At 38.1% G+C, this 12,059-nt stretch overlaps 1 protein-coding gene across 1 annotated transcript in view; it reads right to left on the bottom strand.

The window, feature by feature from the left end:
* Positions 1–12,059, bottom strand: part of TEK (TEK receptor tyrosine kinase) — a 158,470-nt gene that overhangs the window by 21,145 nt on the left and 125,266 nt on the right. The window contains exons 11-13 of the mRNA XM_063455179.1: positions 7,701–7,841; positions 4,520–4,810; positions 3,292–3,588 (exon numbers count right to left, since the gene is read on the bottom strand). Of these exons, the coding sequence (XP_063311249.1) occupies positions 3,292–3,588; positions 4,520–4,810; positions 7,701–7,841 (729 nt within the window). The remainder of the gene's footprint in view (positions 1–3,291; positions 3,589–4,519; positions 4,811–7,700; positions 7,842–12,059) is intronic.

Consider the following 12,059-nt stretch of genomic DNA (forward strand, 5'->3'; position numbering starts at 1 on the left):
TTAGTAACATTTCTCATCAACTATTAATCCTAAGAAGAATGTTAAAAGTAGCTTGTAGCCTGGAAACAGCTGTGTGCCGTCAACTTTACTGACATTCGTTTAAAAAATAACATCTCATTAATAATTTAAAAGAAACAGGTGAGAGATAAACATTTTAAGATATGCCAATATGCGGACGATACACTGTTAATGTTAACTAATCCAATCAAATCAGTACCAGCCGCTATGCAAGCAATTGAAAATTATAGCCGCCTTTCAAACTATAAACTTAATGTTCAAAAAACGTCGGTATTGCCCTTCTACATGCAAGAGGCAGATTATCACTACCTTTCTGAACACTTTGCCTTTAGGTGGGGAAAAAAAGGGATTTGTTTATCTTGGGATCAATATAGTGAAGAACCCGGAAAACATAATGAAGGCTAACGTAATCCCCTTGATTGAAGAATGTACTCAATCGTTAAAACACTGGAACTGGAACTCTATGCAGCTATCCTGGTGGGGGCGGGTTAATTTCATTAAGGCATATATTTTTCCTAGGTTTGTTTATCTATTGAGGATGATTCCGATTCAGATGCACCCCCACCGACTTAAGCTTATAAACAAGATTTTCAGAGACTATGTATGGCTTCAGAAGAAACCCAGATTGGGACAGGATCTTCTGTATATGAAATATAAGCAAGGCGGTATTGGTTTTCCAAACATCTTCCTATATCATCAAGCGGCTCAGTTAATGCATACCCTTCCACTAATTAGACAGGATAAAATTTCACAAAATTGGTTTGAAATAGAGGGGGAAGATATTACTACTCCTTATAACAATGTAGATCTAATGTGGCCTACAAGAGAAAAAAACCGAAATAAAAATATAGGGTGTACCACGGACAACATGATAACAAAACCTCTTGTAAAATTTTGGATCCCGTTTAAAAATCAATTGGATTTAACCCCTTAAGGACCAAACTTCTGGAATAAAAGGGAATCATGACGTGTCACACATGTCATGTGTCCTTAAGGGGTTAAAAAACAAAATATTACCCGCTATGCCCTTTAAAGCCTTAGAGGTCTGGTTAGAAAACTTGGATACAACAGAATGGATGGAGAAGGGGATCCAAAAAGTGGCAGACATATTAGAAGACGGCAGGATTCTTCCCTTCCCCGAGATTAGGAGAATATATGGTCTTTCAAATGCACACACTTTAATTTTATTAGGATTAGGAGTTTTTTACAAAGCTCCCTCAGCAGGATATCAAAGTCATCTTCAGTAGCTAAACTAAATGAATTAATAGGCTCAGAGAAGGACATAAAATTATTAACCAGATGTGTTGAGATTATGAAAAGCGTAAAAGTATATGTTCAGCCTCTAGCAAAATGCAAATGGGAAAGATATCTATCGATAGAAATTAATATAAAGGAATGGAACAGGGCCCTCCAAACAGTATACTCAACGGTACACTGTTTAAATATAAGGGAAGCCCATTATAAGCTTCTAAATCGATGGTACTTAACCCCAAAACAGATTCTGAAATTTTCTAAGGAAGAAACCGCCAGCTGCTGGAGATGCGGCAGTGAGGGGGCAAACGAACTGCATATATGGTGGGAATGCCCTCCAATTAAAGTAGCATGGGATCAATATATGGGTCATATTAATGATCTTCTGGATATTACACATATCTGGACTCCAGATGCTTTGCTACTGCATATAAATCTGCCGCATTTATCTAAAGATAAGAAATGTTTGCTGATACATGCTCTGATGGCATTTAAGGTAGCCATAGCAAGAAATTGGAAGAAAACTGCAATTGACTCCTGGCCACTTATTAAGGCGACTATTTTAACTCAATGCAAAATGGAAAGGGGTATAGCATTACACTTAAATATTAATATTCGCTTATTCGAGATATGGGATGAATGGATAAAGGTTCTTGAAAATTCAGCCGATAGCTTACTCTGCGACTAATGGGATCCCTCAGAAAATGAGAAAATAATTATGAATCAGGATAGGCAAAAAAAAATTAAAAAATCTTTATATGACCCACAAATAATGTAATGTCAACTTTACTATTGGTATGTCTGTTTATGAATGTGTACAGTGACAGTACGTGTGAAGGATAGAAAGGGAAGGAGATTTTGACTCCGACACCCTTGTTCCCAGCAAAGTTTATATGGGGGAAGAATTGTATGGAGAGCAGATAAATTGCTCAATCGCTCATATTGAGGGATATGTGTTGTATTATAGAGCATATGCTCCCCTACCTTTAATTATACATACAATGTATTGTACTGATTGGTGTATGTTTTATCTGCTGATAAGGGGCACTGGGATTTGTCTACAGTTTCTAAAGACAGAATGGGGCACTGGCTTCAGTGATAGTGTGGGGTAGAAGGAAATTTCGGCACTATTTTCTTCACTAAAGACTATATGATGGAAATATCCGATGGGGAATAGACAAATTACACAAACGTCTTTTATTGTACAATATGAAGGTAATACGGAGTATATGTTTCTATATCCCTATCCATATAAACATTGTACTGTACTGTGGGTTGAATGTTTTACTTGTTTTGTATTTTATATCTATTTAAAAATACCAATAAATTCTATTTAAAAAAAAAAAAGAAACAGGTGAAATAAGCCCTGAGTTTGGTGCTTCATTTTTAGGAATATTGTGGGAATCTTGGTTCGGTAAAAATAAAGAAATACAAAAATACAGTTAACAGCTCCAAAGTCACCTTGTACATCTATTGAGGTCACTAAAGGTAAATAGCTAAAATCCAACTAACATTAACCCCTTAAGGACACATGACATGTGTGACATGTCATGATTCCCTTTTATTCCAGAAGTTTGGTCCTTAAGGGGTTAAAGGGACACTATAGTCGCCAGAACAACTACAGCTTATTGAATTTGTTCTGGTGAGTAGAATCATTACCTTCAGGCTTTTTGCTGCAAACACTGTCTTTTCAGAGAAAATGCAGTGTTTACATTACAGCCTAGTGATAACTTCACTGGTCACTCCTCAGATGGCTGTTAGAGATCCTTCCTAGGTCATGGCTGCCTAAAATGCATCCAAACATTCAGTTACTCCTCCAGATATACAGCTTCTGGCTTGAATACAGTAAGATTTTGCTATATTTATGGAGGCATGAGGGGCCCAGGGGGGGGCTAGATGGTGGTTTTAACACTATAGGATCAGGAATACATGTTTGTGTTCCTGACCCAATAGTGATCCTTTAAGCCATATGAAAAATGTTTATCACAGGTATTACTGTATGTAATTATTGCCATTATGTACCTTTGGTTTCTTGACGCGTCATTAGGTCTTTTAGAGGATTTTGAATGCTTTCCCCAACATTGTTCTCTGCGCATATCTCCACTAGGTATGGACTATTGGCTTCCAATCCCTTAAGCTGGTACTGAACAATGCTGATATTTCTGATCTTTATGTCATGATTGTACTCTGTGTTCCCAAATATTTTATAACGTATAGTGATAGATGAGATGGAATGTCCTTCTTCAACTGACCAGGACAAAGTGGCTGACGAATCAGTGACGTTAACGATATTAACGTTTCCTGGTGGTGGTGGTAGTTCTTAAAATTCAATGAAAATAGCAAAATATATGTTAATACCTTAACAATATATTAATTAAAAGTACAATCAAAGAAAATCATTCTGCATAACGATTGCTTATTGATTTAGCATAAAATCTGAAAATCATTAAATGAATCAGACTTTTTGTTATGACGGAGTAAACACATACATTTTATGCCAGTTAGATGTCTATCAGATGATACTCAGTCAGTGTTACCATTGTCAGCTTTCTGGTGTACCTCTTACCTCAGGGTGGTTTGAGTACAAAAAAGGTGTATACTATAGAAAATGGTTCAGTATATGGACTTGAAATCCAGATGGCAAAAATAGCTGATTTGAAAAGATTTTGCCCCCTGCGTTATTGTCACAGCTTGTCTAAGTTTTGCCATTCAGGTTTTAGTTTTCTACAATTCGTACTATAGTGATTAGTGATGCTGATTATTTCTTGAATTATCTTTTTTAATATTTAGAAACCTTACCAGTCTATGTATCATTGCGTATTTCAACAAGAAGTAGATGTGTGTGTGTGTGTGTGTGTATATATGTATATATATATGTTGAGACAGACAGACAGACAGACAGACAGATCTAACATACTGTGAAACATGTTGGGTTTAACTATTATTTATAAATAAATATTTATTGTTTGGTATTAAAATGCATAAATATTTGCTAATACTTTCTGCTAATGTGGGTCTTGATTTAATACTCTTGGATAAGCTTTCAAATGATCACATTTAGATTTTTGTTCAGATAAATCAATTGAAAGTTTTTCTAACAGATTGAGATCATTTCAAAGGCTTAACCAAAAGAATTAAAGTGAGGCCAGAGAATCTAACATTTCAGTGTTATTTTTCATAATTGCTAATACAGAGGTAATATGAAGGCAGCACAGCTGTGTGATTGAAGTAATGTAATAAATGTACTTACTGTCGCTATACGTCCACGCAGACACTGTCTCACTCCATTCACCTTGTGACTTAGTGTTCACGCGGACCCTGCTTTGGTATAGCATTCTTGGTTCCAAGCCATCAATGATAATTTCAGCTTTGTTTCCTGTGACCTGCTTATAGTGAGGGGCTTCAGAACTATTAACTTTACCATATTCTACCTCAAATACCTTTTCATCCTCTGAGTTCCGTGATGAGTGTGAGTTCCAAGTCAAGTTTAGAGATGATTTACTTTTTGGGATCAAAGTGAGACTTTTAGGTGGTGGAAGTCCTAAAATCCAAAGCATAAATATTGGTTATTTTTTTTTATTATTCATAGACTAAATAACTAAATTGTTAGCCAGTGACGAGTGAAAGTTAGCCCTAGTGATTATGTTATGATTTTCAGTGGTGAGTAAAGTTCAAGGCCTGACTAGCAGCATAAGAATTCAAATTCCAAGTCTTCTGTCTATGTAGAGAGATACAGTGATTAGCCACAATATTAAATCTATCTGCCTGATATTGTGTAGGTTAACCTCTACCACTTCAGCTGGATAGCTATTACATGCGTCCACTACCCTCTGAGTAAAGTAATATTTCCTGATACTATTTTTAAAACATTGCCCCTCTAATTTAAGACTACGTCCTCTTGTTGTGGTAGTTTTTCTTCTTTTAAATATAGTCTCCTCCTTTACTGTGTTGATTCACTTTATTTATTTAAATGTTTCTATCCAAGCTATACATGTTAAGATCCTTTAAAGGAACACTATAGTCACCTAAATTACTTTAGCTAAATAAAGCAGTTTTAGTGTATAGATCATTTAGGAGTTAAATCACTTTGTTTCTGTTTATGCAGCCCTAGCCACACCTCCCCTGGCTATAATTGACAGAGCCTGCATGAAAAAAAAAAAACTGGTTTCACTTTCAAACAGATGTAATTTACCTTAAATAATTGTATCTCAATCTCTAAATTGAACTTTAATCACATACAGGAGGCTCTTGCAGGGTCTAGCAAGCTATTCACATAGCAGGGGATAAGAAAATCTTAATTAAACAGAACTTGCAATAAAGAAAGCCTAAATAGGGCTCTCTTTACAGGAAGTGTTTATGGAAGGCTGTGCAAGTCACATGCAGGGAGGTGTGACTAGGGTTCATAAAGAAAGGGATTTAACTCCTAAATGGCAGATGATTGAGCAGTGAGGCTGCAGGGTCATTTTCTATACACCAAAACTGCTTCATTAAGCTAAGGTTGTTCAGGTGACTATAGTGTCCCTTTAACCTTTCCTTGTAAGTTTTATCCTGTAATCCATGAACCAGTTTAGTAACCCTTCTATGAACACTCTCTACAATACTCCATGAGCACTTCCCTCTTTCTACTAAAAGAACTAGTGCATACAAGAATGATCCTGAGTAAATGTTCTAAATATGTTTGCCAGTTTACGGTTTGTTTTACCTATTTAGCTTATTAAAAAGTTTAATGTGGGATAAATACCCCATGCGTACCTCATTTGACCAGGACCCTCTTCACCTTTTGATCTTGTTAACATTTGTCATTCATCTAATTTGCTGTTTGTTCATTCAAATTGTTTTGTTTTGTTCATTCAAAGTTAATTAAATATATAGAACTTTATAACACAATGAAACAGGTCTATGCAGCAGAGATCTTACAAAAGCATTAAGTAGGTACATACATACATAGAATGTATGGTAAACAAGGTCTATGCAACAAAGAACATTCAAGAGCATGAAACAGGTGTATAAGTACATAAGTTAGAGGAATAGCACTAAACAGCACATGTAAACAGAGCCTGTGTATGCAAGAACAAAAAACAAAAAAAACAGCACATAGAAGCAATGAGTATATGCTTAATTTGGCATTACCGAGTAATATAACATAAGGAGATCACTGCCTGGTTAAGGCTAAAAGAGAACCAGATGGTGCAGTAGTAGCAAGATCGCTGAATCAACAATATTCCGTAGGTTAGTGCCATAATGGATGTTCGTGATCTCACAAATAAAACAAGCCTTAAACAATGTGGTAAGTAGACAAGGATTCATATAATGAGCAACCACTTAAAACATAGTTGCCTGCGTGGAGACCCCCTCTCGAGTGGGAGTATAACTCAGTGCCCTCAAAGACCTTGAGTCGAGCACGTGCGGCCAGACATTGTGAAATGTCCAAAAAAGTTAAAAATATATAATTCTGCTCCCCCCTCCGCCACTCAGGAAGCCATAACAGTATAGTAGCACATGAGAAGCATACATATAGATTGCAGAGAAGCTCACTTCAACAAAGCATTAAGCCCCTCGAGAGCGCCAAGCCCCTGCCTGGCCCGTCCAAGTCACTCTTCATCCTACTTCAGAACAATTCATGGCACAGTGAGCATTCAAAGGTTGACACAGTCCACTGGACCCCCCCAAACCAAGCATCTGCAGACCATATCACCCCTGCACATCCCCTGCCCCTCTGTGGTTATTGTGAAGCACAGAACACCTTGTGTCTCTTCCAGTGCTGGCCTCACACTTGTTACAGGTGCATGTCACCTATGGCAACTGGTATATCAAAAAAGTCAATGCAATCTGGCCCCATAGGGCTCTCAGCACCAGGGACAATCTTTTCCAGGCCCCCCTCAAAGCCCAGGAATCCAGGCCTCCTTACTTCGAGAGGGCATGCAGCTCTTGGTGCCCAGCAGCAGTCCAGCGCTCAGACATGGCCCTGTAAAACAGGCAGGCACTCCATTCTCCATTTCCACAAGGTTTGCTGCCTACATACAAGCTAATTAAGGGGAGGTTTGAAACATCAACTGCCATCTGTATTAGATCCCAGGTTGCAGCCAAAATTCCAGCTTAAGAGCCTGGGATAACCCCACTGGCCAGGGTGCTAATCAAAATCAGTTTGAATGGAAGGGAACCCCATAACCACTACATTACAATAAATTACAATAAATTGGTCATAACGTATAGCGTGTGCCTTTAAATTATTTAGCAGCATGCTATATAGCCGCTATTCTATAGAAAGGGTTGATTACGAACCTAGTTCTTAATATGCCACAAGTCCTGTTTGTAATATCCCAGATTAAACCAACACAATAAATACATCTTTCTCTGCATCCCATTCCTAAAAGGAACAATTTAGAAAATAGAAAACAATTTTAGAAAATAGAAAATAGCATAATTCGTACCAAGTGCTTCAGTTGTGAAGATTGCTTCTGGTCCAGGGTGGCCAGTTCCACCAACTCCCTTTCGTCTCAGTTGGACACATACTTTATATTCAGTCCTTGGTTCCAAGTGATCAAGTTTCACAATTTTGTCATTTACTGGTACTAATAACAAAAGAGGTGTTGTAAAATCATAGGACAAATATGAATATATAAACAATAAAAGTTGATAAATAAGACCTTTGAGAAACATAATGTAAAATTAACAGTTTAGGCACTATAAATGAAGTTGTTATGGGGCCAGGAGGTCCCTGGCGCGAGCTCACCTTAACCACTTGGGTTTTTGTTCCAGTGCCTAATACCCCTGCCTCTCTGCCCCTCCGTTTTCTAAAAATCTCTAACCAGAAGGCTCTTGCAGAATTTGGCAGCAATCAGTGAAACCCCATTTAGAAGACTGGAAGGAACAAGGTATGTTTCTCTTCAAGCCAGTTTTAGGAATGGGAATTCAGTGATGGCTGAGAAAGTCAGCTGACCACTCTCAGCCAAACAGCAGTGACTTTATACCATTCAAGCCAGCGCTAGAGACCTCCTTGCATGCTAACAACTTTATTTAGATGGATTTATTATGGAATGTAAGAACATTTTTAATGAAAATATATGATTACTACTAAATAATACATTTACAATCATATGTAGTTGAAATTGTTTGTGGGTTCTTTACTTCATGGTCTCCAAACATGACTTCACCATACAACTGTGAACAAATCTGTAGAACATGAATATAAAGATTGGATGCTCCACAAGTAACAAATGATGACAGAAATATCTCAAAACAATGAGAGCCCAGAGTTAAACGAAAACCTCTAAGTCTGGTGAAACATCTCTAGAGGTTTAGGAAATGTTGGTGTGGGTTTCAGTCTGTATTTCAGATGGTCTATATTGGATAACCCTCCAAAAGCAGACAGAAACAATTGAAGGTACAAATCTTAAAGTGGGCATTTCAGACCTGCAACAAAATGTTTGTTTTTGAATGTTGTAAAGTACACTCAATCTGGACATATTTTGTAAAGGTGGACTAAACGTATAAAGTATAACTGGAAAACACCAAAGACAATATTTCATGAACATTTACTCATGTTTAAACAAAATACATACAGATTATTCATTAAAGTGTGAATTGTAGAGAATGCAGAGGGAATATGACAATTATGACAATTTCTTCAGCTAGAAACATAGCCAACTTAAAGAATATTTCAGTTTTGCAACTTTAGTTCAAAATTTAAAATTCTCTTTTTTACAAATTCCTGACAAATTATTGTTTAGTAAATAATTCAATGGGTATTAGCAGAACAACAGCAACGTATTAAACAATGATCGTGTTTTCATGAAAGTCTGATACAGGATGTGCATCAACTTTAGGTATTATTGGCCACGTTTATTAAAAAGATGATCAGGGTTATTCACCAAAGGGAGAATTTAAGGTAAATTTCAAAATTAGAATAAAACCAGCCATACTGGAAAACATTATGAATTTAGCTATGCTTTTACTTCGACTACTCTGACTATAAATTTGAAATTGACTTTCTCACTTTAGTGAATAACCCAGTTAAATTAAAGGTCAAAATACCCAAACTGGTAATATTCTCTAAGTTAGCTGTGCTTTCCATTTAGCTACCATTCACTTTGAATTCTCACTTTAGAATTTAGAAGAAATAACCCTGAACATAACATAAAGTAGCATAACCCTGACTTCAAAGTAGACACCGATCATAAAGTTCCACAAGTATTCTAGCTTTGAGCATAGTGATAAGCCCTTCTACGAAAGCACTTAAAGGTGCTTCAGTAACCATCAAGGGAATGTAAACATTAATTTAAAACATTTTATAACATCATTGTTTTCTGACGCACCTAAATAATTTCCTTCCTATTCTCATGCATTACTTTAATGTAGACCCCTTTTATTTCAATGTTTGTTTACCAGTAATTATTTTCCTTCTGAAAGTTTGTTTTCTGTGAACTGAACACTGTGTTTTTTCCTGTGATTCTATGACATGCCCTGAATCATATACGGTAGATAAACTACATTATCTTTTAACAATAACTCATTCAAGAATGGATTTTTTAGGCCTAATATATGTGTGCGTAGGAATAACATGTTTTCATTCCTAGCAGAAATGTAAGCCTCAGGACACACAGCATAATGCCATATGAAAATTCAATCAATTGTAGATTTTCAAGCTATCCAAATGCTTGACAACAGGAGCTATATGATTGCAGTACTGAAATAAATATATATATATACTTCCTAGGGACTCGGCACTCGCAGCCTCTATCAATATTTCCATGGTGCAATTCAAGCCACAATTATAAAACTCCAACAACAAAAAACACATGCAAAAAAGCTGTCCTTATTGCTTAGTTTCAGTATAGGTAATTATGGTGCCAAGTGCGATGGTACTATCCCAGAGAAATCTATCAACCCATTTTGTTCTATTTGACATTTATATGGGTACTGCCAGGCTCCTGCATTGCATCCAGTTTTGAGTTTTGTTTACTAGAACTAGAGATGTCCCGAATAGTTCGCTGGCGAATAGTTCGCCGGCGAATAGTTCCTGGCGAACATAGCTTGTTCGCGTTCGCCACGGACGGCGAACATATGCGATGTTCGGTTCCGCCCCCTATTCGTCATCATTGAGTAAACTTTGACCCTGTACCTCACAGTCAGCAGACACATTCCAGCCAATCAGCAGCAGACCCTCCCTCCTAGACCCTCCCACCTCCTGGACAGCATCCATTTTAGATTCATTTGGAAGCTGCATTCTTAGTGAGAGGAGGGACAGTGTAGCTGCTGCTGATTTAATAGGGAAATCGATAGATAGGCTAGTGTATTCAGTGTCCACTACAGTCCTGAAGGACTCATCTGATCTCTGCTGTAAGGACAGCACCCCAAAAAGCCCTTTTTAGGGTTAGAACATCAGTCTGCTTTTTTTTCCCCTGTGTAATCTAATTGCAGTGGCCTGCCTGCCAGCGTGTGTGTCAGGCTCACAGAGTATACTTTGCCCAGTGCCACCACTCATGTCTGGTGTCACAATAGCTTGCATTTAAAAAAGACAACAACTTTTTTGACTGTAATATAATAGCAGTCAGTTTCCTTCACACGTGTGCGTTTCAGGGCCTGCCAGGGCACAGTGTCACACCAATGCAACTCATATCTGGTGTAACAGTAGTGTACATTTAAAAAACACAACACTTTTTTGACTGTGAAATAATAGCAGTCCGTTTCCTTCACGTGTGTGCGTTTCAGGGCCTGCCAGGGCACAGTGTCACACCAGTGCAACTCATATCTGGTGTAACAGTAGTGTACATTTAAAAAAAACTAAAAACTTTTTTGACTGTAATATAATAGCAGTCAGTTTCCTTCACACGTGTGCGTTTCAGGGCCTGCCAGGGCACAGTGTCACACCAATGCAACTCATATCTGGTGTAACAGTAGTGTACATTTAAAAAACACAACACTTTTTTGACTGTGAAATAATAGCAGTCCGTTTCCTTCACGTGTGTGCGTTTCAGGGCCTGCCAGGGCACAGTGTCACACCAGTGCAACTCATATCTGGTGTCACAATAGCTTGCATTTAAAAAAGACAACAACTTTTTTGACTGTAATATAATAGCAGTCAGTTTCCTTCACACGTGTGCGTTTCAGGGCCTGCCAGGGCACAGTGTCACACCAATGCAACTCATATCTGGTGTAACAGTAGTGTACATTTAAAAAACACAACACTTTTTTGACTGTGAAATAATAGCAGTCCGTTTCCTTCACGTGTGTGCGTTTCAGGGCCTGCCAGGGCACAGTGTCACACCAGTGCAACTCATATCTGGTGTAACAGTAGTGTACATTTAAAAAAAACTAAAAACTTTTTGACTGTGAAATAATAGCAGTCAGTTTCCTTCACACGTGTGCGTTTCAGGGCCTGCCAGGGCACAGTGTCACACCAGTGCAACTCATATCGGGTGTAACAGTCTACTCTGCCAACTTCTGCCAGTGCACAGTGCCACTCATATCTGTTGTCACAGTAGCTTGCATGCATAGTACCACTAATCGAAAAAAAAATGACAGGCAGAGGCAGGCCACCCCGCAGGGGCCGTCGTGGTCGTGGTGCTGTGATTCCCTTTGGCCCTAGAATAATGCCCAGTGTTCAGAGGCCACGTAGCCTGAACTCGAAAAGATCTGAGGACACAGTTGACTGGCTAACACAGGACACCATCCTCCTCCAGCTTAGCTTCGTGCACCTCTCAAGTTACCACTCGCCCGCCTGCCGCCACCACCAACACTAGCACCACAGCCGCTTCACTTGATCTGTCAGAGGAGTTATTTATACATCA

This window comes from Pelobates fuscus, chromosome 5 (assembly GCF_036172605.1).
Source record: "Pelobates fuscus isolate aPelFus1 chromosome 5, aPelFus1.pri, whole genome shotgun sequence".
Lineage (NCBI taxonomy): Eukaryota > Metazoa > Chordata > Amphibia > Anura > Pelobatidae > Pelobates > Pelobates fuscus.